The following is a 27,470-nucleotide window of genomic DNA, read 5'->3' on the forward strand; positions in this document are numbered from 1 at the left end:
AGATGAAAGAACATTAGTAAAATGTATGTGAAAACCTTCCTCCTGTCAGAGTCTGGGGCGCACCATGGGAACCAGAGTAAAGTCCCTGCACTTAAATCCTGCGAGACCCAGACCTGGCTGGCCACACCCCCATTGGGCTAGATCTGGGTGGGAGGGAGCGCATGGCCTGGGGTCCTCTGTCCTGGACCAGTGCCACTCAGACTCGGGTCCCTGCTGATTGCTTGTTAAGGCTCATTACTGGGACGTGGCCTCCACTCTGGGTGCATCCATCTTATGTTTCGGGATCCCTATCTCTGCTGTGGAGGCAGCCATCTTGTTACAGCATGGTGGTCAATTTGCATATTTCTTCTTTATTAGATAGTATCCTCACCCAAGGATGTTTTTTTCCATTGACTTTTGAGAGAGCATGAAAGGGGGAGAGGAGGCAGAGGAGAGACAGAGAGATTGACTGGTTGCTTTCACACACCCCAACTGGTGGCTGGGATATGAACCCACAATCGAAGTACATGCCCTTGACCAGCAATCAAACCTGTAACACTTCCGTCCTGGGGCTGGCACTGTAACCACTGAGCAAAGGGCTCCTTTTATTTGTAACTAGAGGCCCAGTGCACAGATTCATACACTGGTGGGGTCCCTTGGCCTGTCCTGCTCCCTCTTGCAATCAGGACCCCTTGAGGGATGTTGGAGGCCTAGTGCATATATTTGGCTCGATCCCCACAGGCCAGACCAGGCTGAGGGGCCTCACCAGTGCACAAATCTATGTGCCAGGCCTCTAGTGTGCATATAAGATCTTTGGTTAACTTCTTCCTGCCCTTCCCCTCCTCACTTCCCTCTGAGATTCATCAATTTGTTCCATTCTTCCATGCCTGTGTATTGAGCGTCTGCCCCCTGGTGGTCAGTGGACATCATAGCACTACTTGAACGATTGCTTAGGCTTTTATATATATAGATGTTTGTTAGAAACGTCTCAATTTCATATTCTATCAAGTCCAGCATCCAAGCCGGTGGTTCTGAAGTTTCCTCATGGCTGAGGACTTCCTTCCTTATGCTCTGTGAGCTTTCCTCGCTCTATGCGCCTGTAACCTGGTAGAATGGAAAGTGTTTATCTTTTGCTTTTAGGAAGTTGTTTGTTTTTTTGTTTTTTTTTTGACATATCAACTAGCTAGAGATATGATTTATTAAACTTGAGACTATTTTTCTTACAGCACAGGTATGCTCTACTGTTTATTACTATCTATCTTATGTGGAAAACATTTTTGTATTTATTTAAACTTTAATTGGCATATTTCCTGCTTGATGCTAAACTTTATTTTTTTATTACTATTATTTTTTAATAAGGTTTTTATTTTTCATATTATTACAAATGTTCCTTTTTTTTCTCCCCCACCATTGCTCTCCGCCACCAGGTTCCCACCGCACCCTCTGCCCTTTCCCCACTCCCCATTGTCCTCATCCATAGGTGCACAGTTTATGTTCAGTCTCTTCCCACGCCCCCCTCTCCCCTTTTCCCCAAGAATTGTCAGTTCACTCCCTTTCCATACCTCTGATTCTATTATATTCAACAGTTACTATTGTTCATCAGATTTTTTTTTTAATTTCCTTGGTTTTTAGATTCACTTGTTGATAGTTACGTATTTGTTGTTCATAATTTTTATCTTTGTTTACTTTCTCTTCTGAAAGAACCCCCTTCAGCAATTCATATAATTCTGGTTTGGTGTTGATGAACTCCTTTAGCTTTTTTTTATTAGTGAAGCTCTTTATGTGACCTTCGATTCTGAGTGATAGCTTTGCTGGATAGATTATCTTTGGCTGTAGGTTCTTACTATTCATCACCTTGAATATTTCTTGCCATTCCCTTCTGGCCTGCATGGTTTCTGTTGAGAAGTCAGCTGACAATCGTATAGGTGCTCCTTTATAGGTAACTACCTTCTTTGCTCTTGCTTCTTTTAATATTCTCTCTTTGTCTTTTGCTCTTGGAATTTTAATTATGATTTGTCTTGGTGTGGTCCTCTTTGGATTCCTTTTGTTTGGAGTTCTGCATGCTTCCTGGACTTGTAAGTCTAATTCTTTTACCAGGTGGGGAAGTTTTCTGTCACTATTTCTTTCAGTATGTTTTTGATATCTTGCTCTCTCTCATCTTCTGGGACCCCAATAATTCTGATGTTGGTTCGCTTGAAGTTGTCCCAGAGGTTTCTTACATTATCTTCAACTTTCTGGATTCTCTTGCCTTCTAGCTTCTGTGGAGGAGTGTCTTCTGGCTCTTTATGTTCCAAATCTTTGACTTGATTCTTGCGATCTTCCCTTCTGTTTTTAGGACTCTGTAAAATATTTTTTATTTCAGACAATGTATTCTTTATTGTTGATCCCTTATCATTTCTTGATGACTCCTTATTAATTCTAGTTGATCTCTTTTCATATCCTCATAGGTCTTATCCATCTTTTCTAGGAAATTCTTGAAAAACCTTATAAGCGTAGATTTGAACTCTATATCCAGACGCTTTTTGTCCTCCATTTCTTTTGTTTGTGATCTATTTTGTTGTCTCATTTCTCAGTTACAGATGGGACGGGGTTTCAGGGTGGAGCCTGCAGCTTTGGCTTCCGTCAGCCCCGCCCTATGCGGGTCCTTCAGTGCTCGCTGCCGGCGCCTCTGAGAGAAAAGTGCCCTCAATTTTCACCTGCTGCCAAACAGTCTATGCTCTCCCCCAATTAGCCCGGTATTGGGGTTCAGTTCAGTTGGAAGTGGAGTTGGAGGTGGCGTTCAGGGCAGTCTGGAGCCCCTGTCCCCTTCCCGCCAGGGCAATCCCGCGGCACAGCCGACCGTCCCTTCTCTGCACGCAGTGTGCGCGCCTCCGGGACCTCCTTTCGCCACTCCCCGGGGTTCCGCCTTACAGCCCGGCTCCCTATGGCTGAGCCTGAGTCCCCGGGGTCTGGCCTAGAACTGGGGTTCAGAGCAGTCGGGGGCCCAGCACAGTCGGAGTTTTATCTCCTTTCCGCTAGGGAACGCCCGCCAGGCACTCGGCCTCCCTCTTCTCCGGCTCCGTCCTCTCCGCTCAGTGCATCTCCGTACCTTGGGCTTTTCCAGCTCCTCCGAGCCTCCTTCTGGTTTTCTCATTGCTTCTCGCTGTAGAATTTCCAGTCAGTCAACTTTCCTGTAGTTCTGGGCAATGTCCGTTTTATATTTTAGTTGTATTTTATTGAAATTGTTGTGTGCAGCTGCGGCTAGGTGTTCACCTGGGCGCAGCCATCTTGGATCTCCCTGCTTTTAAGAAGTTTTTGATGTTACCAACTCAAGGCCAATATATACTTGTTGTTTCTATTGTGAAGTATAACACACACATACACACACACACACACACACACAACTCATTGGATTATCTCAAAAGTACATCTTAATGAATCACCGGGAAGCAAATGCCCAGGAGACAACCAGCCGCAGCCAGAGACACATGCCAACACTTGGAGCCACACTCCCTGGCCAGTGCCCTCGACCTGATGTGAGTTTCACAGAAATTACTCCTTAACGTTTAATTAGAAGAACACACAGCCTAATTATATAATGTAGTCTTTGCCTCTTTGAACGTTAGTAGATGGGATAATTTGTGTTTTTTTTGGATTGGGTGGCTTTGGTTTGTTCATCTTCCTTGCTATGTAGTATTTCATTAATGAATATGCTTCTGTTTATTTCTCAGTCATTAAGTGTTTTGGCTACTAATAGCCAAAATCAAACATTGTGTCTGTCTCTTCTGGTGAGGTTTTGCTCACATGTGGGCATATATCTACTTCAGTGTGAAATAACTGAGTTTTTGGGTATAATCATCTTGGAAAACTCAAAAGTATGTGGAAATTAACAATTAAACAACTAAGAGATCAAACAAATCACAAAGGGAAGAAAATACCTTGAGAAGAATGCAATAAGAATGCAACGTACCAAAGTATGAGAAGCAATGAAACCAGTGCCAGAGTGTTATAGTCGTAAATGTCTACATCAAAGCAATTCTAATGGTGTGCCTAAGGAACCAGGAAAAGAATAACCAAACCCAGAGGCGGAGGGAGATTAAAGCAGGGATAAAAGACTGAGGATAAGAAGCTAGAGAAAACCAAGGACAACAAGTTTCTTTAAGGTCAACAAAGTTGACAAACCTTTAGCTAAATTGACCAAGGAAAAAGGAGAACACTCAAATTACTAAAACCAGTGAAAGAAGGCATGATTGAACCTGACAGAAATAAGGAAGATGAAAAAAAAAAACAAGTGTGCCAACAAATCGGGTAATCTAGGTGAAATGGATAAATTATTAGAAACAAACTACCAAAGCTGACTCCAGAACAAATAGGAAATGAGTAGACCTGCAAGATGTGACATTGAAACTATTCAAAACCCCAAGCAATAGAGCCAAGGACCAGGTGGCTCACTGGTGAACGTCACCACACAGAGAAGAGAAGGAACACTGCTCTTCCACATTCTTCCAAGAATTTAGAGATGACAGGACACTTCCTAACGCACTCTGTGAGGCCAGTGCTGTCTTGATACTGAAGCCGCACAGACGGACAACTGCAGAGGGGAAGCTGCAGAGTCATACCTTGTGAATGTTGAGCCAGGAGACTCAGCACACTGCTAGCACCCCGAATTCAGCAGCAGTAAGGGGGTTACACATCCTGACCACAAGGGCTTTCTCCCAGGGATGCAGGACAGACCCAGCCTCTGGAAATCCACCGGCACACTGCGTGAGGGGAGTGTAGAGGGGAGAACATGACCATCGATAGCTGCTGCAGCAGAAAGAGCATTTGATAAAATCAAATTTTCATGATAGAAACAGACCAAGAATCGAAGGAAAGTACCTCAACATAATAAAGGCCTTTTATGCAAAGCCTGTAGCTACTGTGCTTGAAGGTGAAAGAGTGCAAGCTTCTCCCCAAAGGTCAGGAGCCAGGCCAGGAGGCTCACTTTATCATCTCCATTCATCATGATGCTGCGGTTTTAAGCAGAGCAGTGATGCAATAAAGAAAGTAGAGTCATCCAAATTGTAAGTGAAAAAGGAAAAGTATCTTTGTAGAAGGCATGATCTTATATGTAAAAACCCTAAAGAACCCACAATACACACATACAGCTGTTAGAGCTTGCAAAGGAGTTCAGCAAAGTTGCAAGATACAAACTCACAAATCAGTTGTATTTTTATACACTATCAATAATTAACCACTGAGCCGGCTGGCTTGGCTCAGTGGTTAAGCATCGGCCTATGAACCAGGAGATCTCCATTCTGTTCCCGGTCAGAGCACATGCGTGGGTCGCAGGCTCAGTCCCCAGGGTGCAAGAGGCAGCCGATCAGTGATTCATTCTCACCATTGCTGTTTCTCTCTATTCCTCTTCCTTCCTCTGAAATCAATTAAAACTAAAAACTGTGGTGGTAGCCTGAAGATGGACAGGCCTTCATCCCAGATCGATGGAATGAGAGTGAGAGCCCAGAAATAACCCTCTTCTCCATGGTCAAATGATCTCCATTAAGACCACTCAATGGAGAAAGAAAGCTCTCTCCAGCAAATGGTGCTTGGAAAATTGGATATGCTCACGTTTAAGAATGAAGTTGGGCCCAGGCAGCATAGCTCATGGTTGAGTGTCAACCTATGAAGTTACGGTTCAGTTCCCAGTCAGGGCGCATGCCAGGGCTGTGGGATTGATCCCCGGTGGGGGTGTGCAGAAAGCAGCCAGTGAATGGTTCTCATCATTGATGTTTCTCTCCCTTTCTCTCAAATCAATATTATTAAAATATTAAATTTTAATCAATTTTAAATATTAATAAATATTTAAAAAGTGAAGTTGGGTCTTAAAGCCATAGGCAAAATAGATCAAAGACCTAGATTTAAGAGTTAAAACTATAAAATTCTTAGGAGAAAACAGGCAAATATTCCTGATATACCAATGGTTTGTTTTTGTTTTTAATATATTTTATTTATCTATTTATTTATTTATTTATTTATTTATTTATTTTTACAGAGAAGAAGATAGAGACTTAAAAATATCGATGAGAGAGATACATCGATCAGCTGCCTCTTTAAAAATATATATTTTATTGATTTTTTACAGAGAAAGGGAGAGGGATAGAGAGTCACAAACATAGATGAGAGAGAAACATCGACCCGCTACCTCCTGCTCACCCCCCACTGGGGATGTGCCCGCAACCAAGGTACATGCCCTTGACCGGAATCGAACCCGGGACCCTTGAGTCCGTAGGCTGACGCTCTGTCCACTGAGCCAAACCCGTTTCAGCTGTGTTTTTAATTGGTGAAAGTATTACATATGGCCCCCTCCTCTGCCTCCTTCCATTGACCCCCACCACCCGGCCTCCCCATCCCAGACCTTCACCATCCTATTATCCGTCCATGGGTTATGCATATATGCATACAAGGTCTTGGTTGATCACCTCCCACACAACCACCCTCCCCTTGCCTTCCCTCCGAGATTCCACACTCTGTCCCCAATGGTTTCTTAACACAATAAAACAAGGCGACAAAAGGAAAAATAAATTCTTCATTAAAATGAAAAACTGGGGCATCAAAGGACACTGCTAGGACACTGAAGAGAGAACCAGCCCATCGAAGACAGAAAATGTGTGTAAGCCATCTCTGCTGAGGGACTAATAATCACAACATACAGAATGCTTCAGAAGTTCAACAACAACAACAATCAGACAACTTAGTTTAAAAAGTGGCAAAAGACTGAAATAGGTATTTCTCCAAAGAAGATGTACAAATGGCCAATAGGCAGATGAAAGGAACTCAGGATCGTCAATTAGGCGTGAAATGGAAATCAGAACCACAAGAGATACCATTTCACACGCATTAGGAAGGCTGTCTAAAAAACAGGGAAGCCCTGGCCAGTTTTTTTGTTTGTTTTGTTTTGGTATTGTTCTTATTTATTTATTTGGCCAGTTTTGCTCAATGGTAGAGCATTGGCCTGAAGACTGAAGGGTCCCAGATTCAGTTTCAGTCAAGGACACATGCCTGGGTTGTGGGTTCTGTCCCCAGTTAGGGGCATGCAGGAGGCAGTTAATCAATGATTCTCATCATTGATGTTTCTATCTTTCCCTCTCTGCAGTCAAATAAAATTTTTTTTAAAAAACAGGATTGTAATAAACAACAACAAAAAAAATCTAATACAACATGGATGAGCCTTGATAACATGATGCTAAGTAAAAAGCTAGACAGACACGATAGGACAAGTATGTATTTGGTGTTTATTCCTTTACTCCCATCTGGAATAATGTTTCTTCTGCCCAAAGAATAATTTCTTTTAGTGATTTCTTATAGGCTATTGATTCTCACTATTTTTGTTAATCTAAAAATGCCACTTTATCTTCATTTTTTTTTTTTTTTTGTAATCCTCACCCAGTATGTTGTCATTGATTTGAGAGAGAGAGAGAGAGAATTGGTTGCATCCTGTACATGCCCCAGCCAGGCATGAACATGCATCTTGGGTATGTACCCTGACTGGGAAGAAGCTGTTATCCTTTGGTGCATGGGATGATGCCCTAATCCAGTGGTCAGCAAACTCATGCGTCAACAGAGCCAAATATCAACAGTACGGCGGTTGAAAATTTTTTTTGAGAGCCAAAAACTGACTTCTGCTCATAGGCCTCGAAGTTTCTTTTTTTTTCTTTTTTCTTTTTTTTAAAAAATATATTTTATTGATTTTGTACAGAGAGGAAGGGAGAGAGATAGAGAGCCAGAAACATCGATGAGAGAGAGTCATCGATCATCTGCCTCCTGCACACCCCCCACCGGGGATATGCCCACAACCAAGGTACATGCCCTTGACCGGAATCGAACCCGGGACCCTTCAGTCCCCAAGCCGACGCTCTATCCATTGAGCCAAACCGGTCCCGGCAGGCCACGAAGTTTCAATTGCACTGTACATGCGCGCCCACATGTGGTATTTTGTGAAAGAGCCACACTCAAAGGACCAAAGAGCTGCATGTGGATTGCAAGCCGAGGTTTGCCGACCATTATTCTAACCAACTGAGTCACGCTGGCCAGGGCAACAAAACTTGCCGGGGAGATCCAAGATGGCAGCTTAGATAAACACCTAAACTGGTGCCGGGCACAACAGCTTCTAAACTACAACTAAAAGAAATGTCTGTCACCCAGAACCAAAGGAAAGCTGGCTGAAAGGAAGCTCTACAACTAGACTGAAAGAGAAAGCAGCATTCAGGGCACAAGCGCTGAAAAACAGGAACGGGGACGCACGCAGGATATGGGCTGGTGGCGGATCCTGGCTGGCGGAGGGCGCTGCTTTCTTCAACCTGAAGAGAGACAAGCTCCCAATCTCTGAAATCCAGTTTCTGGAGAGCAGCTGATCTGTCTGCCATCGGGTCGGAAAGTGAGAGTGGCGTGCTTGCAGAGCTGCACACAAAAGTAATTGTTTTCTGTGCTGGGGCGTGAGATGCAGGACGCAGTCAGAGAGGCAGAGACAGCTGACTGGCAGCCATTGCTGTTTGCCACGCCCTAGCCTAGTGATGCCGAGACTTGCCCCCACAATCTATACACACACACAAACTCCAAGCAGCGGCTTTTGCATATGAATGGCCTCTATTGCAGTTTAACCTAGCAAACTTGCAACCTGGTGCAGACAGCTCCAAAGCCTCCAAGCAGAGAGAGAAGACTGGTTCTCGCTTTCGCTCCTGCAGGGTGGCCTCAGACAGTAGCTGAACTGCACCCCATTAGAGATCCAGAAGCCAGTGTACCTGGTGGTCAGTGTGAGACACCAGATTTCAACTCCTCACATCCATAAGTGACACATTCTGGAGGCGGGCTCAGTGAGCACCAAATCCCCACTGAAACAAGGCCTGCACCATAAGCGTGTCTCCACCTCAGCAGTTCTTCCATTATAGACACAGCGGGTCCTCACAGCCAATTGGCCTGGAGGTCAATTCCTCCCAGTGTACCAACAGCAATCAAGGCTTAACTACACCAAGACTTGGCACACAAAGGGTGTGCCAGCCTCGGGTGATTGGGGAAGCTGAGGTACTGGCCCCTATAGGTCACCTACCACACAAAGCCACTCCATCAACACAGGGAGGCAACCAAAATGTGGACACAGAAGCATGTCACGAATGGGGGAGATGGAGGAAAGTAAACTACTGGGCGACACAGAGTTCAGAATCACATTTATAAGGTTTCTCAAGAATCTTCTAAAAACCGCCGAGAAACTTGAAGAGACCTTCAAGGACCTAAATGAGAATACCAAAAATAAATAAAGAAGTAAAATTAAATAAATAAATGGAAAAGGACCAGTCAGAAATTAAGCATTCACTGTCTAAAATAAAGAATATACAGAAACTCAACTGTAGATCAGCATACCCAAAGAGTCAAACCAAAGATCTGGAATATGAGGAAACAAAAAACATCCAACCAGAGAGGCAGAAAAAAAAAAAAAGAAAAGAATCCAAAAGTGTGAGGATAGTGTAAGGAGCCTCTGGGACGGCTTCAAGCGTACCAACATCTGGATTTTTGGGTTGTCAGAAGAAGAGAGAGAGCAGGATATTGAAGGCCTATTGAAAGAAATAATGACAGAAAACTTTCCCTACCTGGTGAAAGAAATAGACTTATAAGTCCAGAGAGCACACAGAACCCCAAACAAGAGGAATCCAAAGAGGACCACACCAAGACACATCATAATTAAAATGCCAAGGGCAAAAGACAAAGAGAGAATCTTGAAAGCAGCAAGAGAAAAACAGTTACCTACAAGGGAGTACCCACACGACTGCCAGCTGATATCTCAACTGAAAGTATGCAGGCCAGACGGGAGTAGCAAGAAATATTCAAAATTATGAACAACGAGGACCTACAACCAAGCAAAGCTATCATTCAGAATTGAAGGTCAGATAAAGAGCTTCATAGACAAGAAAAAGCTAAAGGAGTTCATCACCACCAAACCAGGATTACATGACATGCTGAAGGATATTCTTTAAGAAGAAGAAGAAGAAAAAGGTAAAGGTAAAAACTATGAACAAGAAGACATCAAATACATACCTACCAACAAGTGAATCTGAAAATCAAGTGAATAAAAAATCTGAAGAACAGAATGGACTGGTGAATATAATAGAATCAGGGACATAGTAAGGAAATGGACTGACAATTCTCAGGGGGAGGGGGGGCTGAAGGGTGCGGGAAGAGATTGGACAAAAATCTTACACCTATGGATGAAGACAGTGACAGCGGGTAAGAGCATGGGGTGGGGTGGGGAATCAGGTGGAAGGGATCTATGGGAGGGGAAAAAAGAACATTGTAATAATCTGAACAATAAAGATTTATTATATTAAAAAATAAAATAATGTTTTTATTTTTTTATTTTTTGTTTTGTTTCAATAGTTTATATTTTTATTTTTCATTGTTTTGTTTCAATAGTTTTTATTTTTATTTATTTATTTTAATTAAATTATTATTTATGTACATATTTTAACATTGTTTTTAAAGTTAAAAAAAAAAACAAAAAACTTGCCAATTGTTGCCTTATATGGTTGCCATGAGTCATTTGTGATTCAGCACTTAAAATATGGTGAATCCATGTTCCAGGGGTGTGGCTTAACGGCTGAGCATGGACCCATGCAGCAGGAGGTGGCAGGTTCAATTCCCTGTCAGGGCACGTGTCTGGGTTGCAGACTCAATGCCCAGTGGGGGTAATACAGATGGCAGCCTATTGATATTCCTCACATCAATATTTCTTCTTTTCCCTTCTCTCTCTAAAAATCAATAAAAATATGTTTTAAAAAAAGAAACATGGTGAATCCAAATGAAGGGAATTTGGAGGTATAATATACACAGGATGCTGGAGATTTGACATGAAAAAATCCACAAGATTAAAAAATAATAATAATTTTAATATAATTTATAATGATTACATGTTTAAGTCATGGTATTTTGAATATATTAAATAAAACATTAAGATTTTTAAAAATATGACAGACAAAAACAAGGTCATTGTGGGTAGAAGAAACCAAGATGGCGGCATAGATAAATACATAAACTGCCTCGCACAACAATTTCAAAACTACAACTATGCCAAAACCGGTGTGGCTCAGTGAATAGAGCTTCGGCCTGCGGACTGAAAGGTCCCAGATTCGATTCTGGTCAAGACCATTACCTTGGTTGCGGGCACATCCCCAGTAGGGGGTGTGCAAGAGGCAGCTGATTGATGTTTCTCTCTCATTGATGTATCTAACTATCCCTCTCTCTTCCTCTCTAAAAAATCAATAAAATATATTTTAAAAAACCTACAACTAAAAGACAGAACAGACATTATCCATAACCACAGGAAAGTTGGTTGAGTGTAAATTTTACAACTAGAGGGAAAAAAAAGTTCACGGAAAATCAGAGGAGCTGCAAAGGACTGAGACGGAGACAGGCGACAGAGAGGAAGGTGGCTGAGTGCCTGGCTGGCATTCTCTGGCGGAGAGGGAAGGAAGCCCTCGACTGCACTGAACCCCAGTTCTGGGCGAAACCCCGTGGACCCAGGCTTACGTGGGGGGAGTCTGGACTGTCGGAGATCAAGGCACACAGAGACTCGGAGAAAGCGTGGTGGACAGGGGTCTGGAGGTGCACATGCGCAGATAAGACTGCTGAGGTTGCCGACTGGGAACTTAACCTTCAGCCCAGGCATGTGCACTGTGGGAATTGAACCGTGACCTCCTGGTTCATAGGTCAATACCCAACCACTGAGCCACACCGGCCAGGCTATAAAGTTTTATATTGAACTATTTTCTGATTTATCAATCCTCTCATGCTGTGTTCAATCATGTTAAAATCTATTGGATTAATAATTTCTGTTATTTCTGAATTCTAATCTTTTAAGAGTAGTTTCAGACACCATCACTTTATTTTATTATTTTTTATATTTTTTAATTGATTTCAGATAGGGAGATAAAAACATCAATGATGAGAGAGAATCAATTGGCTGCCTCCTGCACACCCCACATTGGGGATTGAGCCCCCAACCTAGGCAAGTGCCCGGGGCCAGAATCGAACCTGGGACCTGGCTAGGGCCTAATTAATTTTCTTATACAGCCCATCCTTTCATCTCTATTTTCCTCTATTTTCTTGAACATGTAGGTTGCAGCTGTTTCACAGTCCTTGCCTACTGACTAATAGGTTACAAGCCTATGCATTTTTTTAGGCTTTTTCTTTAAATTAAATTATTATGTGTACATATCTCCCCATTGCCTCCCCCACTCCCATACATGCCCTCCCTCCCCAGAGTTTTGTGTCCATTGGTTGTATTAATACTTATATGCATGTATATAAGTCCTTCGGTTGATCTCTTATCTCCCCCAGATCTCCTTACCCTCCCCGCTCTAATTTGACAATCTGCTTGTTGCTTTACTGTCTTTATATCTCTTTTAGTTCATCGGTTTATAATGTTCTTTATTATCCATAAATGAGTGAGGTCATGTGGTGTTTCTTTCATTGACTGGCTTATTTCACTCAGCACGATGTTCCCCAATTCCATCCAGGTTGCTGCAAATGATGAGAATTCCTTCTTTTTATGACTGCATAGTATTCCATTGTGTAGATGTGCCATAGTTTTTAGATCCAATCATCTGCTGATGGGCACCTAGGCTGTTTCCAGATTCTAGCTATTGTAGATTGTGCTGCTATGAACATAGGGGTGCATATATCCTTTCTGATTGGTGTTTCTAGTTTCTTGGGATATATTCCTAGGAGTGGGATTACTGGGTCAAATGGGAGTTCCATTTTCAGTTTTTTGAGGAAACTGCACACTGTTCTCCACAGTGGTTGCACCAGTCTGCATTCCCACCAGCAGTGCACGAGGGTTCCTTTTTCTCCCCATCCTCACCAACACTTGTCGTTTGTTGATGTTGGCCATTCTGACAGGTGTGAGATGGTGCCGCATTGTTGTTTTGATTTGCATCTCTCGGATGACCAGTGACTCTGAGCATGTTTTCATGTGCCTCTTGGCCTTCCTTCTGTCTTCTTTTAAGAATATTCTATTTAGGTCTCGCCTATGCATTTGTCTCTGTCATCTTTTGTTCTTTATCTCCAGCCCGGTCAGTGTCGGTTGAGAGCTGGACTGCAGCACAAGCATGTGGAGAGGCCCTGGTGGTCTCTGCGGGGCACCCAGGCCCACTCTCCTCCCCCACCAGGGGAAGTGGGCGGCGGCGTGGTGCCCGGGAGGCACCCTCTCATGTGCTTCCCGCCCACTTTCACATAGTAGCCTTTTATTATATCGGATCGATAAACAAGCCTGGCTTAAGCGCTGACCTATGACCCAGGAGGTCACGGTTCAATTCCCTGTCAGGGCACAGGCCCAGGTTGCAGGTTCGATCCCCAGCAGGGGGCCGTGCGGGAGACAGCCGATCAGTGATTCTCTCTCATCACTGATGTTTCTCTCCCTTTCCCTTCCTCTCTCAGATCAATATACATATTTTTTAAAAATCAGTAAACAAGTGTCCATTCTCATAACTGCACGTTGTTCCTCGATCAGCCTGTGACCGACAGGAATTGTACCTGCCATTTACCCCGCCTTCTAGCTCCACCTCACACACCAGGTAACTCGGCCACACGGCCTTCTTCCTCACCACCTTCCATCGACCTACTCCAGTCGGGCTGGCTCTTCTTTTGCTTTGCTTAGGGAAAGGGGAAGGGAATGAGAGAGAGAAACATTGTATGAGAGAAGAACATTGATCCCACTTGTATACCACATGTGCATGTAGGTGTGTGGTCTGACTGGGAATCGAACCCACACCTTTAGGTGTATGGGATGATGCTCCAACCAGCTGAACCACACAGGCCAGGATTCAGTTGTGTTTTAACTTAGACCATGTTCAGTGCCTGGGCAGGTGGGAGTGGCCGGGCACAGGGTGACTGTGCCGGCTGAGAAGGCAGGGAACGCGGGCACAGGAGCAGCCGGAGGCGGAGTGCCATGGTGCATTTTCTTGGTGCAGACCTGCCCGGAGGAGCACCAGCAGCGGCCCTGGGGGCTCCAGTCGGTTTCTTGGTGTTTCCTAAGCTCGGAGAGGCGGAGCCCGTCTGCTCAGGAGAAAGGAAGATGTGAAGACGTGACAGGCGGACAAGGCCGTGAAGGGAGAGAAATGCAAACCCAAATTCCTCCGAAAGGGAAACCAACGGACACCCAGGGCGCCGGGCACCAGGAGGCGGCCTGCCTGCGGCTCTGCTGGCTTCGTTCCGAGCATCGCCCAGTCAAAGGGGCCCCGCCTGCCACCAGGACACTGCCAAGCCGCTGGGGGTGTGGGACCCCACGCGGGCGGCCCCACGGGTGAAGCAGCCTGAGGAAGGAAGGCTGCTGCTGAAGGAGAGAGAGGAGAGGACACTGCCGCACAGCGAGCTGGGGAGAGCTGATGCGGCCAAAAAGGCAAGAAGAAAGGGGAGGGCAGGGAGGCGAGGATGATGAATGAGTTGGTTTCGGCGCAGCCGTTTCCTGGTCTGCAGAGCATCCCCTGTGCTGCGGTGGCCCTGCTTTGGGGAGCAAGTGGCCTGAGCAGAGGTGTCCGCTCCACCTGCAGACTCAGTGCCCCCGGGGGTCAGAAGCCTGTCGGCGCGGCTGCCATTATGATGTAATGCTCACTGGTTATGCATTGTGAGGTCACTCCCTGGCCTGGTTTTCCTTGTCCAATTGTCTTGTTACTCGTACATATTCTTATCTTGGCTAATAACATGTTCATGAAAGTACTAAAACTTCACTTTTACTGAAATTCCCAACTACGCCGCCTTTTCTGGCAGCCGCTCCAAGAGCCTTCGGGACCAGAGCGGGTCTGAGCGGCTCTCTCTTTTCTTTGTTAATCCTCACCCGAGGATTTAAAAAATATATTTCATTGATTTTCCACAGAGAGGAAGGAGCAGGGATGAGAGAGAAACATCGACCAGCTGCCTCCTGCACACCCCCCACTGCGGATGTGCCCGTAACCAATGTACATGCCCCTGACCGGAATCGAACCTGGGACCCCCTCAGTCCACAGACCGATGCTCTATCCACTGAGCCAAACTGGTTTCGGCAGGATATTTTTCTATTGGGTTTTAGGGAGAGTGGGAGAGAGAGGGAAAGACAGAAACAGATGTGAGAGAAACACACCAATTGGTTGCCTCCTGCATGTGCGCTGACCAAGGGCCTGGGCCAGGGAGGAGCCTGCAACTGAGGTTCATGCCCTTGACCTGAATCAAACCCGGGACTCTTTGGTCCACAGGCTGATGCTCTGCCCCCTGAGCCAGAGCGGCGGGTGGGAGAGCGGCCGTCTCCATTCCACACCTTCCCTGGGCGCCCCGGGCACTCCCAGACTGGGCTCTGGCTTCTGTTCACAGCATCCATCTCGATCCTGGAGCCGGCACGCTCCCCGGAGGGAGTAACTGCAACAAGCTGACGGCTCACAGGGAGCCTGGGCATCTGGTCACACAGCCTGGATGTGCTTGTGCGGTGGCTCTAGACTGAGGAGATGGCCCTCCTCCATGTGGGCGGGCTTCGTCCAATCAGTTGAAGGCCTGCACAGAACAAAAGGGCCTAAATAGGAAAGGAGGACCTCCTTGTAATACTTTCAATAATAAAGATTTAAAAAGAGAGAGAGAGAGAGGTGGAACGCCTGCTGCCCACCTGTGGCCCGTCTGACTGGGCATAGATCCTTTTTTTATTTCCCGCCTTTGGGCTCACTGACACATCAGCGCCTCCTGGGCCTTGAACCTGGGGCTCTGGCTGGAGCCACACCACGGGCTCTCCTGGGTCTCCAGCTCGCTGACTGCAGCTCTTGGGACTCGTCAGGCTCACTGCTGTGCGAACCAATTCCCCATGAGTCTCCATCACAGCCTCTCTCCATCTCCGTGTGTCCTATTGACAGTGCTTCTCTGGAGAACAGTGGCCTCGGGGGGTTAAGGCTTTCTCTCGGGGAGAAACAGATCTAGATGTTATAACAGCTTGTGGCCTTCCAAAGTTCAGCAGCACTGGACAATCTTACTGAGGATTTAATTATTTTCATCTTGATTCCTTGCTAATGTCTCCTTGGGGAAGATAATGAGAAGCAAAGGTTGAGAACCACTGCCTTTGCTTCATGTCCTCGACCAGCAGCCCCCTCTGCACCCCTGGGGCCAACACCGCTGTCCTGGCCTCCGATCTTGCTCCTGATGGCCATTCTTTTCTTTTTTAAATTTTTTTCTTAAAAAAATTTTTTTTCTTTTCTTTTCTGACATCCATTCTTGACACAATAGCCAGAGTTCTCTAAAAACCAGCCCTAGCCATAGCCAGTTTGGTTCAGTGGATAGAGCATCAGCCTGCAGACCAAAGGGTCCTGGGTTTGATTCTAGTCAAGGGCACAGGTATCTTGGTTGCAAGCTCCGCCCCGGCTCAGGCCTTGATCGGGGCACGTGCAGGAAGTAACCAATCGATGTGTTTCTTTCACATGGATGTTTCTCTCTGTGTTCCCTCTGTCTCCCATTCTCTTTAAAAAATCAATGGAAAAATATCTTGAGGTGAGGATTAAAAATATATATATTATAAATATGTATACACACACATCCCTGCTCAAAAACCTTCCATGGCTCCCAGCTGTAGCCTCTTATATAATAAAAGGGCTCTATGCAAACTGTCCCCTCTGGAGTTCGATCACTCGCTGTGACAGGTGCTGACCACCAGGGGGCAGGGCGGGACATGGCGGCAGAGGCAGTAGCGGGGTGCTGAGGGTGCCAGGGACAGAGGTGGCGGGAGGTGGGGAACCTTGATTGGCCCTGATCAAAGGCCAGGCCTAGGAACCTACCCGTGCACAAATTTCATGCACCGGGCCTCTAGTTTCCAATAACCCCCTCCGGTGAGGCCTGCAGCTTCTGCCATTTTCACTTGTTCCTCTGCCCCAGACCCCAGAGGAACTCACTGGACCACTTGAGCCACACCTGAGCTGGAATCTGGGCTGGGCCTCTTGACTATTTGCTGCTTACTTTGGGCAAATCCCTTAACATATATGAATTTCAATTTCTCATAGGCGAACAGTGCTGTCTCTAGAGTGGGTGAGATGACACAGCAGCAGGGAGTGTGGCTGACACAGCAGCTTGACACATGGCCGTTATGATGTCTGGATGGGTGTGTACACAGCCCTTGCTTGGCAGGAGCTGGGGTTCAGAGGTGCAGGAGGCAGTCCTTCCAAGCATGCCCCTGGTCCCTGGAGACCTCTCTCCTCTGGGGATCCCGGGGAACACCCCGAATCCCAATCCAACGCCAGCCGGCTTTATGACCAGGCACAGCAAGGCAGCCGTGGGAGAGGGGAGTGTCTGACCCAGCTGGGGTGGGGTGGGGCGCAGCCCAAGGCATTGTCCACCTAGAGGTCGGACAGCTGGAGTGCCAGGCGGGGTGGGGAGGGGCGGGGCGGGGCGGGTCTTTTATTCAGCCGACAAGGTGGAGTCCGCAGGGCTTGAAGCAGGGGGCTGATTTGATCAAACACATTGGCTCATTCCAGTGTGGCAGGAAGGATGGGCGGGAGGGCTGGAGGGCTGAGGGTGCAGCTGGGGCAGGGGGGACGGTGAGACCTCGGCAGGCTCAGAGCCAGAGGCTGGAGGGCGCAGGAAAGGGTGCAAATGGAGGCCCTCCCACCAACACCCAGTGCCAAGCTCTGCTGCCCCTGGGGCCTGCGGCTACTCACGGAACCAAGGAGGGGAAGCACGGCGTTTGTGTCTCGGTGGTTGGATCAGTGAGACCCTCTTGTCTGGGCCTAAGGGCAGAGGTACCTGGGGCCTGTGAGGGTGGGTGGGTCAGGCGCCCCTGTAAGGAGGGTCCAGGCAGGGGGTCTGGCCGGGCTCGTGGCCTGGGCGGTGGGTGAATGCGAGGCCTGAGGGGCGGCCGGGCCCTCCCGGGCCCCCAGGGCGCTGACCACGGTGGAGCGGGGTGCGGGGAGGGCCAGGCGCTCTGAACCGGAGGCGGCTTTGCGCGCCGCGGCCTCTGTGCCGCCAGGCGAGCCCGGTGGCTGCGGGCGCTTGCCAGGCGCCCTCCGGAACCCCCGCAAGCCGGCGAGGAGGGCTGCGGTCGTCCCCATGGCGTCACCTGCGCTCAGGCTAGGGGCTGGCCCAAGGTCACCGGGCCATTCCCGGCTGGACAGAGCCGGGGCTGCTGGCCTGGAGCATCCCGGGGGGCCTCCGGCCTGAGGCCCCAGGTCGGCGGCCAGAGAGCGCGGGGAAGTCGCGGTGTCTGTCAAGAGGCGGAACTCCTCTCTTCCAGCCCGGTAGTTCTCTCGCCGTTGGGGACACGGCCTCGCGCCGGCCCAGTCCCTCCGCCCAACTACAACTCCCAGAAGGCCGCGCGCGCGGGCGGGGTCGGGAGGCAGGGAGCGCGGCGGCAACGTTGGCGTCGCATCCCGCTCCCTCGCTTCAGCTCCTCGCGGCGTCGGCGCTGTGGACAGCGCACGGCCTGCCGGGAGTAGTAGTCCTCCCAAAGGGCACCCTCAGGGGCGGCGCGGAAGCGGGGACTCCAACTCCCGACGTGCCCTGCGCTCCGGCTGACGTTAACGGCGGGAGGGGGCGTGCGAGGCCCAGGGCAGCGGCGCTCAAGAGGGCGGAGTGAGGCGGGAGGGGGAGGGCGCCCACACCCCACCCCCTCCCCGCCGCTCCTTCCCCCTCCCCCGACGTAAACTGGGATCCCTTTCCCCTTGTGTCCGCCATATTGGACTCTAACTCTGGTCAGCGGCGGCGCCGGGCCCGGTGGACTCGCCGTTTCTCCCGCCCTGCGGCCCCCCGGCAGCTCCCGCCCGCCCCGCTCCGCCCGCCCGCCCGGACTCGACCCCGCGCCGCGTCCCCCGCCCTCGGCCGCCCGCAGCGCTCCGCCGCCGCCACAGCCTCCCCGCCCTCCCCGCCCGCCGCCCGCCATGAGCCCGGCCGACACCAAGCGAGGGGCCAAGCGCCGGAAGAACAAGCGGGGCGGCGGCGGCGGCTCGGGCGGGGGCCACGGCGGCGCGAGCGGCGGCAAGGCCAGCCCGGCGGCGGCGCTGCGCGGCTCCCAGGCCGCGGGCCTGGCGGCCCCGGGCGGCGCGGCGGTGGCCAACGGGCCCCTCAGCGCGGGCGGCGCCGCCCCCGGAGGCTACTTCGAGGTAAGCGGCGGGGCGGGGGCGGGGGCGGGCGGGCGCGGGGCCGCTCCCGCGGGTAACGGGCGGCGGCTCGTGACCCCTTCCCGCGGCCGGCATCTTCCGGGCGGCGCCGCGCTGCCCACCTGCGCGCGGCTGTCACGGCCCCGGTGGCGCCGCCCCGGCGCGGGGCTCGCCTGGAAGCCGCTCGCGGCCGCGGCCGGTCCGGTGGCAGGGGACGCGGGCCCTCCGCAGGCCGGGCTGCGGGGCGCGTGGCCAGGCCCTGCCTCTGCCGGCCGCGGCGAGGGTCCGGGCGGCGCCTGGGGAAGCCGCCCTCCTCCTCCCGGGGCCGCCGGGGCCCCTCAGCCCCGGGCGGCGGCCTCGGGGTCAGGCGGCGCGAGGGCTCGCGTTCGGGCGGGACGTGCGGCGGTGACAGGTGACTCCCTGCGCCGCACCTCCCGCCGGGGATGCTCCGGCCCGGCTGCGGGCCCGGGCTCCGGGGAGGGCACGCCGCTGGCGCAGTCGTTTCCAGAGACAATGGGTTTTCTCTAAAGTTGGTAGGACTGTTGTTTTATTGGCGATTAAAAGGCTCCTTCAGGAGTGTTTGTGCCAGAGGGTGAGACAGAAATCGTTTCACGGAAGATTCACAATATTGTGCCGGGACGGATGCGGGAGGGATGCGTGCGCGGCCCGGCCGCCGTGCCCCGGTGCCGGCGTCACGTTTGCTCAGGACCCGGGGCCAAACCCCGGACGTCACGTTGGCCGGAGGCTGCCCTTGCCCTGAACCCCGAGAGCAAAGCGGGAGCAGTTCTTGGGACCCAAGAGCAGCGCGGCGTTTGTTCCCGGGCTGGCTGCCCCTGGGGGCGGGGAGGAGTCCGCCTGGGCACATCCTTCAGGAAAACGGGTAACGCTGGCTGGTGCTGGAGGTGAGAGAACCCATTTCCCTGATTAAATATAAGACAGGCTGGGGTGCAGCGGAGGTCCTGATGCTCGCCTTCCCCGCCGTTCCTCTAGGTTTCCCTGACTCCCTTTTGCTTTGCAGAAGGGAGCGCAGCTCAGGTAACCTGCGTTTCCCAGACAGGCCCCCATTCCTGGGGTCCTGCTCGCATCCCGCAGGGACACGGGGCAGGTTTCCAGGAGGAGTGAGAGGGGAAGGGCTGGCTTGATTCTCAGAGGTCTCAGACCCCCTCCCCTGTGGGCAGGACACAGCGCTGAGGGTGAGACCCAGGGCCACCCCATCAAGGCTGCTGCCGAGGCGAGGAGGGTATGTGTGCACATGGGCGATGACTTTAGGGAAACGTGAGGTAGCGTGTACTGTGGTTGGCTCCTACAGAAGCCTGGGCACACAGCGTGGGGCACACACTCGGTGGGACCTGGGTCCCCAGGCAGGTGTCAGCCGCGCTGCCTCAGTAGGTGATGTGGCTCCAGCTCCGGGTAATGACACGAGTGAGTAAACAAGTGACCTCAGGGAAGGTGCGTGCACAGGGCCCAGTGGCCCCCAGCCCTGGGTGCGTACATGAGCCTGGGTGTTCAGGAGGCTGTGTGAGACTTGACTAGGGACTTTGCTGCAGGGTGATGCCTGCGCAGTGGGAAAACAATGTGGGTTAGGAGCTGTGAACATGGTGGGTCTTGGCCGGTGTGGTTCAGTTGGTTGAGTGTTGTCTCATGCACCAAAGGTCACAGGTTTGACCAGTCATGGCACATGCCCGGGTTGCTGGCTGGGTCCCCCCACTAAGGGACTTGCAGGAGGCAGCCCATCAATGTTTCTCTCTCACAATGATGTTTCTCTCTTTCCCTCTCCCTCTTTTTCTCAAATCAATTAAAAAAACAAACAAACCGTGAACATGGGTCATGACAAGGTCTATGCTAACTGCCTTGTGGGTAGTTTATACAAATGTGACAACAAAGGGGTGTCCCCAAAATGGGAAGTTGGTGGATGAAGGATGTCATGAATATATCTTACTATTTTGTATTTCTATTTTAAAATGTAATTTTTATAGTATTCATGTTGTATTAAGTGAAGAATGCAGCTATGCAGCTTACAAAATAGAAAAGTTTATGGACCTATTTTTAAAAATATATATTTTATTGATTTTTTATAGAGAGAAAGAGCGAGGGATAGAGAAAAACATCGATGAGAGAGAATCATCGACCAGCTGCCTCTTGCACACTCCCTATTGGGGATGTGCCTGCAACCAAGGTACATGCCCTTGACCAGAATCGAACCCGGGATCTTTCAGTCCGCAGGCTGACGCTCTATCCACTGAGCCAAACCGGTGCCGGCTGGACCTATTTTTTTATTATTCTCACCCAAGGATATTTTTCCATTGATTTTTAGAGAGAGTGCTGGGGAGAGAGGAATATCTGTGTGAGAGAGACACATCAATTGGTTGCCTCCTGCATGCACCACATATAGCCTGGTGCCAGGGAGAGCCTAAACCCAAGTACATGCCCTTGACTGGGAATCTAACCTGTGACCCTTCTGTCAGCAGGCCGAAGCTCTAACCACTGATCAAAACCGAAAACCTGCCAAGGCTGGACCCATTTTATTTAAAAAAAAAAAAAAAAAAGTGTTTTTATTGATTTTGGAGCGAGGAGGGAAGGGGAGAGAGAGAGTGTGGGGGGGGAGAGAGAGAGACGTGGAACAGCTGCCTCCTGCACGCCCCCTCCTGGGAATCAAACCCGAAACCCAGGTATGAACCTGCCACCGCCTGGCGCATGGGTTGATACTCAACCACTGAACCGCTGGACTCATTTTTAAAAAATACATGTGTGTGTGTTTGCATAGGAAAGTCTGATAGGATATACATCAAAATATTTGTGGTGGAAATTTTGATGGCCTTTTTTCCATTTTGCACATCATTTAAGACTCAAGCTTTAGCCCTAGCTTTTTTGGCTCAGTGGACAGAGTGTAGACGTGTGGACTGAAGGGTCCTGGGTTTGATTCCGCTTAAGAGCACATGCTGGGATTGCCCAGTGGGGGCGTGCAGGAGGCAGCTGACCAATGATTCTCATCATGATGTTTCTCTCTCCTCTCCTCTCCTTTCCTCTCTGAAATCAATAATTTTTTTTTTTCCAAAAAAGACTCGAGCTTTAAGACTTTTCTACAGTGAACATTACTTACAGAGCAAAAAAGTGAATGATGCTTTCACAAACCTGTATTACCAAGAGTTTTTCTTCTTCAAATAAAACTAATTTGCCTATTTCTATGTTTTAACAGTTAAACATATAGGTATCTTATGAAAACATTTAGACCATTAGGATTGTTTTCTGAATGGGTGTGCAAAATTAAGTCATATACATATTTACAAAAATCTGAATTTCTCTATTATAGAAATTGACTCATGTCACTGTTGGAATATCAAATTACATATAATTTACACTCATGGAGGGTTCAACTAGGAATTAAGGGCTATTTTTGTAATGCTTTTAGAGATTTATAAAAGGAAGCCATTTGGGGTAGGATGGAGTACGTTTTAAAATAGCAGTATTAAAGTTTTGAAGCCAGAGAAACTTGTTAGTGTAGGGGCATTTGTAATAACACAGATTCTTTTTCATTGCTGAAAAGGTGGCAAGATGGAGATAATGTTAATAATGCTTAAAAGCCATTGAACAGTGTATTCTATGGTGCAGTCATGGATCTTGGGGTTCACTTAGAGGCCCTTTCTGTGCTGCAGAAATTGCTCCCATGAGAAAATGAGGTTCAGTCACAACTCTAGTTCATATTGGCCTTAGTGATCTGAGGAGAGGTCAGAGAAAGAGCTAGAAAGAAACCTCCTGTGCTTTCACTGCGATGAGGAATTTGTACAGCTGCAGAGAGCGCCTGCGATGGTGTTCTGTGTGTCTGTTCACCCACTGACCACTGTACCAGCACAGACTATTCCTGAGCCCCAGCACCCCTCAGCTCCCTCTCATAGGCACCTGCCATTATTCCCACATGTTTAGCCTGTGTTTCAATTTCACATAAAAGTCCTCAGGCCGGCTGAACATCACATCTGAAATGTGTCCGTGTCCTTTTTCTTTTCTTTTTTAATATATGTTTTATTGATTTTTTTACAGAGAGGAAGAGAGAGGGATAGAGAGTTAGAAACATCGATGAGAGAGAACCATTGATCAGCCGCCTCCTGCACACCCTCACTGGGGATGCGCCCGCAACCAAGGTACAAGCCTCTGACCGGAATCGAACCTGGGACCCTTTAGTCCGCAGACCCACGCTCTATCCACTGAGCCACACCGGTTTTGACGATGTCGAGTTATTTTAAGGCAGAATCGAATCAAGCTGCTGTGAAGCCCTGTACGTGAAGGTCTGTGATGGACGTGAGCCTCCTCTCAGTCCAGAGGGAGTAGCTAAGAATACGTTTAGTTTGACTTTATGCTGTAGGACAACTTTTTACTGGTTTTATTGTATGCTAATTAAATTAACATGTAATAACTAATATTTGAAATTGTACAGTGCTGTGGATTTAAACTCATGGGTTTATGTATCCACTACCCCCAGAGGCTCCCTCATGCTGCCTGTACCTTTAAACTTTTCCCATCCCTAAATTCTTGCCAGCCGGTACTTTGTTACTATGCCTTTGCCTTTCAGAGAAGTCACACAAATGGGATCATGTGTATGTCGTTTTTGAGGCTGGTTTATTTCACACAGCACAGTCACTTCGTGGTTCATTTGTTGCATGCATATGTGGTATGCTCCTTTTCACTGCCGAGAAGCATTCCGCTGTGTAAACATGCCAGTTTATCCGTTGTCCTGTGGTAGTCATTGGGATTCTTTCCACCTTTTGGTGATAGTAAACCGCTCTGATAAGCACCTGTCCCCAGGCTTTTGTGTGATCGTGAATTTCCATTCCTGGGTGGCATATTCCCAGCAGTGTGAGCTCGGTTATGTGGAAGCGTAAGAAACCTATGAGCGACTTACCGCTGTGACTTCCACCCGCAAAGTCTGAGTTCTGGCTTCTCTGCATCCTTGTAGCACTTGGTGTCGGCAGTGGTTGTTATTGGAACAAGTTGAATTAATATGTGTGCAGTGGCATTGTGGTTTTAATTTGTATTTCCCTATTTATAATTGACTAGAGGCCCGGTGCACGAAATTCATGCACAGAGGGAGGGGGTGTCCCTCAGCCCAGCCTGCACCCTCTCCAATCTGGGACCCCTCAAGGGATGTCTGACTGCCCTTTTAGGCCCAATCCTGGTGGGGCATCCTCTCAATACAGGACTGCTGGCTCCCAACTGCTTCCCTGCCTGCCTTTCTGATTGCCCCTAACCACTTCTGCCTGCCAGCCTGATCACCCCCTATCCACTCCCCTGCCAGCCTGATTGATGCCTAACTGCTCCCTTGCCAGCCTGTTTACCCCTAACCTGCTGTCCCCTGCAGGACTGATCACCCCTAACTGCCCTCCTCTGCAGGTCCCCCCCAACTGCTCTCCACTGCAGGCCTGGGTCCCCCTCAACTGCCCTTCCCTGCAGGCCTAGTCACCCCCAACTTTCCTCCTCTGGTGGCCTGGTCACCCCTAACTGCCTTCCCCTGTAGGCTTGATTGCCCCCAACTGCCCTCCCTTGCAGGCCTGGTCCCTCACAACTGCCGTCCCCTGCTGGCCATCTTGTGATGGCCATCTTGTGTCCACATGGGGGCAGGATCTTTGACCACATGGGGGCAGCCATCTTGTGTGGTGGAGTGATGGTCAATCTGCATATTACTCTTTAAAAAAAAAATAGATATATATATTATTGATTTTTTTTACAGAAAGAAAGAGGGATAGAGAGTTAGAAACATTGATGAGAGTGAATCATCTATCATCTGCCTCTTGCACACCCCCTACTGGGGATATGCCTGCAACCAAGGTACATGCCCTTGACTGGAATCGAACTGGGACCTTTCAGTCTGCAGGCCGACGCTCTATCCACTGACCCAAACCGGTTTCAGCTTACTCTTTTATTAGTTAGGATAGAGGCCTGGTGCATGGGTGGGGGCCAGCTGGTTTGCCCTGAAGGGTGTCCCAAGGGGGTTCCCTTGGGACATGGGGTGGCCTGGGCAAGGGGCCTGTAGTGGTTTGCAGGCCGGCCACACCGCCCAACCCAAGTGGAGGCCCTGATATCTGGGGTTTATGTATCTTCTACAATTGAAACTTTGTAGGCTTGAATGGAGCCAAGCCTCCTGGTTGCTCTGTGTCCATAGCCATTTCTGTTGGGATTTATGTATCTTCTACAATTGAAACTTTGTAGCCTGAGGGAGGCCAAGGCAGGCCAGGGCTTCAGAAGCTTGGCTTTCTCCATTGCTGATCTCTGGGGCTGCAGCCAATTTGGTTGGGTTTATTTGCATACTCACTTCTGATTGGCTGGTGGGCGTGGCTGTAGCAGAGGTACAGTCAATTTGCATATTATTCTTTTATTAGATAGGCTAGTGAACACTTTTTTTTTTTTTAAATATATTTTATTGATTTTGTACAGAGAGGAAGGAAGAGAGATAGAGAGTTAGAAACATCGATGAGAGAGTCATCGATCAGCTGCCTCTTGCACACCCCCTACTGGGGATATGCCCGCAACCAAGGTACATGCCCTTGACCGGAATCGAACCCGGGACCCTTCAGTCCCCAAGCCGACGCTCTATCCATTGAGCCAAACCGGTCTCGGCAAGTGAGCACTTTTCATGTGTTTATTTGGTTATTTGACATTCTTGTATCTTCTAGGACAGTGATCGGCAAACTGAGGCTTGTGAACCACATGCGGCTTGGGAGACACTGTTTGCCTCTCTGTTGACTAATGAGTTTGACGACCACTGTTCTAGGACAAAGTGTTTATTTAAGACTTGGTTTATTTAAAAAGGAAATCCTCACTGGAAGACATGCTTAGAGAGAGAGAGAGAGAGAAACATCAGTTGCCTTCCATATTCCCTGAGCATTGAAACCGCAGCTCAAGTTTGTGCCTGACTGGTACTCAAAGGACAACCTTTTAGTGCCCAGGACAGCATTCAACCAACTGAGCCAGCCCGGCCGGCCAGACTTTCCTTATTTTTTTATTTTTTTTAAATATTTTTTTAATTGATTTTTTACAGAGAGGAAGGGAGAGAGATAGAGAGCTAGAAACGTTGATGAGTGAGAAACATCAACCAGCTGCCTCTTGCACACCCCCCACCGGGGATGTGCCCGCAACCCAGGTACATGCCCTTGACCAGAATCAAACCTGGGACCCTTCAGTCCGCAGACCGACGCTCTACCACTGAGCCAAACCGGTTTCGGCCAGACTTTCCTTATTTTAAAGCAGGTGGTTTTCTTTTTCGTTTTGAGAGTTCTTTATAATTCTGGACACGAGTCCTTTGTCAGATATGTGAATTGAAACAGTTCTTCCAGTTCACAACTTAACTTTTTATCCTGTTAACTGTTTTTGCAAAGAAAAACAATTTTAAATTTCAACTTAACAGTTTTTTTCTTTTATGGATCATACTTTTTGGTATCATGTTAAGAACTCTGCGTTTTATAAAACCTCAGGTTATGTCTTCTAAAAATTTAATAGTTTTATATTTAGATCTGTGATTCTTTTTGAATTAATTTTGTGTAAAGTATCAGATTCAGGAAGTGATCTTTAAAAAAAAAAAATATATATATATATGTAGATGTCATGTTGTTTCAGACCCATTTGTTGAAAGAATATCCTTTATCCATTAAGTTGACTTTTCACCTTTGTAAAAAATCAAGTAGCTGTATTTGTGCAGGTTATGTCTGAACTCTGAATTCTGTTCCATTGTTCTGTGGAACTATCCCATTGCCTATACAGTACCGTCTTAATTACTAGAAGTCTTAAGTTTGGACAAGTGATTCCTCACACTTAAAAACATTGTTTTGGCTATTTATTGTTTTGCTTTTCCATACATTTAGAACCAGCTTGCCTATATCTACTAATAATAATTCTGGGTTTTAATTAGTATAGCCATCAATCTGTAGATCAATTTGGTGGAAAATTGACATATATTTACTTTGTTGACTCTTCCACTCCATGAATGTAGTATGTACATAGTTAGTCATCTTCAATGTCTTTTTGTTGTTAATCCTCACCTGAAGACATTATTCCCATTGATTTTTAGAGAGAATGAGAGGGAGGGCGGAGGTAGAGGAGGGAGAGAGAGAGAAACATTGGTGTGACAAAGACATCAATTGATTGCCTCCTGCAGGGACTCTGGCTAGGGTCAGGGATTGAACCTGCAACCCAGGTATATGCCCTATCCAAGGAATCAAACCTGTGACCCTTCAGTGCTAGGGCTAATGCTCCAACCAGTGAGCATACTGGCCAGGGCTTTGGTTTTTTTCTTTTTTAAAATTGAGATATATTTGACATCTTTGATTTCTTTCATCAGTGTTTTGTAATTTTCAGCATACAGATCCTGTCCCTATTTTGTTAGGTTTATACATAAGGGTTTTCTTTTCTTTT

The 27,470-nt window shown here is 48.4% G+C and overlaps 1 protein-coding gene across 4 annotated transcripts in view; it reads left to right on the forward strand.

The window, feature by feature from the left end:
• The first annotated feature begins 18,635 nt into the window (after positions 1-18,635).
• The window catches only part of FAM193A (family with sequence similarity 193 member A), a 104,571-nt gene continuing 95,736 nt past the window's right edge, over positions 18,636-27,470 (forward strand). For 3 of the 4 annotated variants that reach the window (XM_045573982.1, XM_045573981.1, XM_045573984.1), the window contains exon 1: positions 18,638-19,076. In XM_045573982.1, coding sequence (XP_045429938.1) covers positions 18,855-19,076 — 222 coding nt within the window. In that variant the 5' untranslated portion in view covers positions 18,638-18,854. Of the gene's footprint in view, positions 19,077-27,470 lie in introns of all 4 variants that reach the window. The other variant, XM_045573983.1, reaches the window with a different exon arrangement.

This window comes from Pipistrellus kuhlii, unplaced genomic scaffold, assembly GCF_014108245.1.
Source record: "Pipistrellus kuhlii isolate mPipKuh1 unplaced genomic scaffold, mPipKuh1.p scaffold_m20_p_58, whole genome shotgun sequence".
Lineage (NCBI taxonomy): Eukaryota > Metazoa > Chordata > Mammalia > Chiroptera > Vespertilionidae > Pipistrellus > Pipistrellus kuhlii.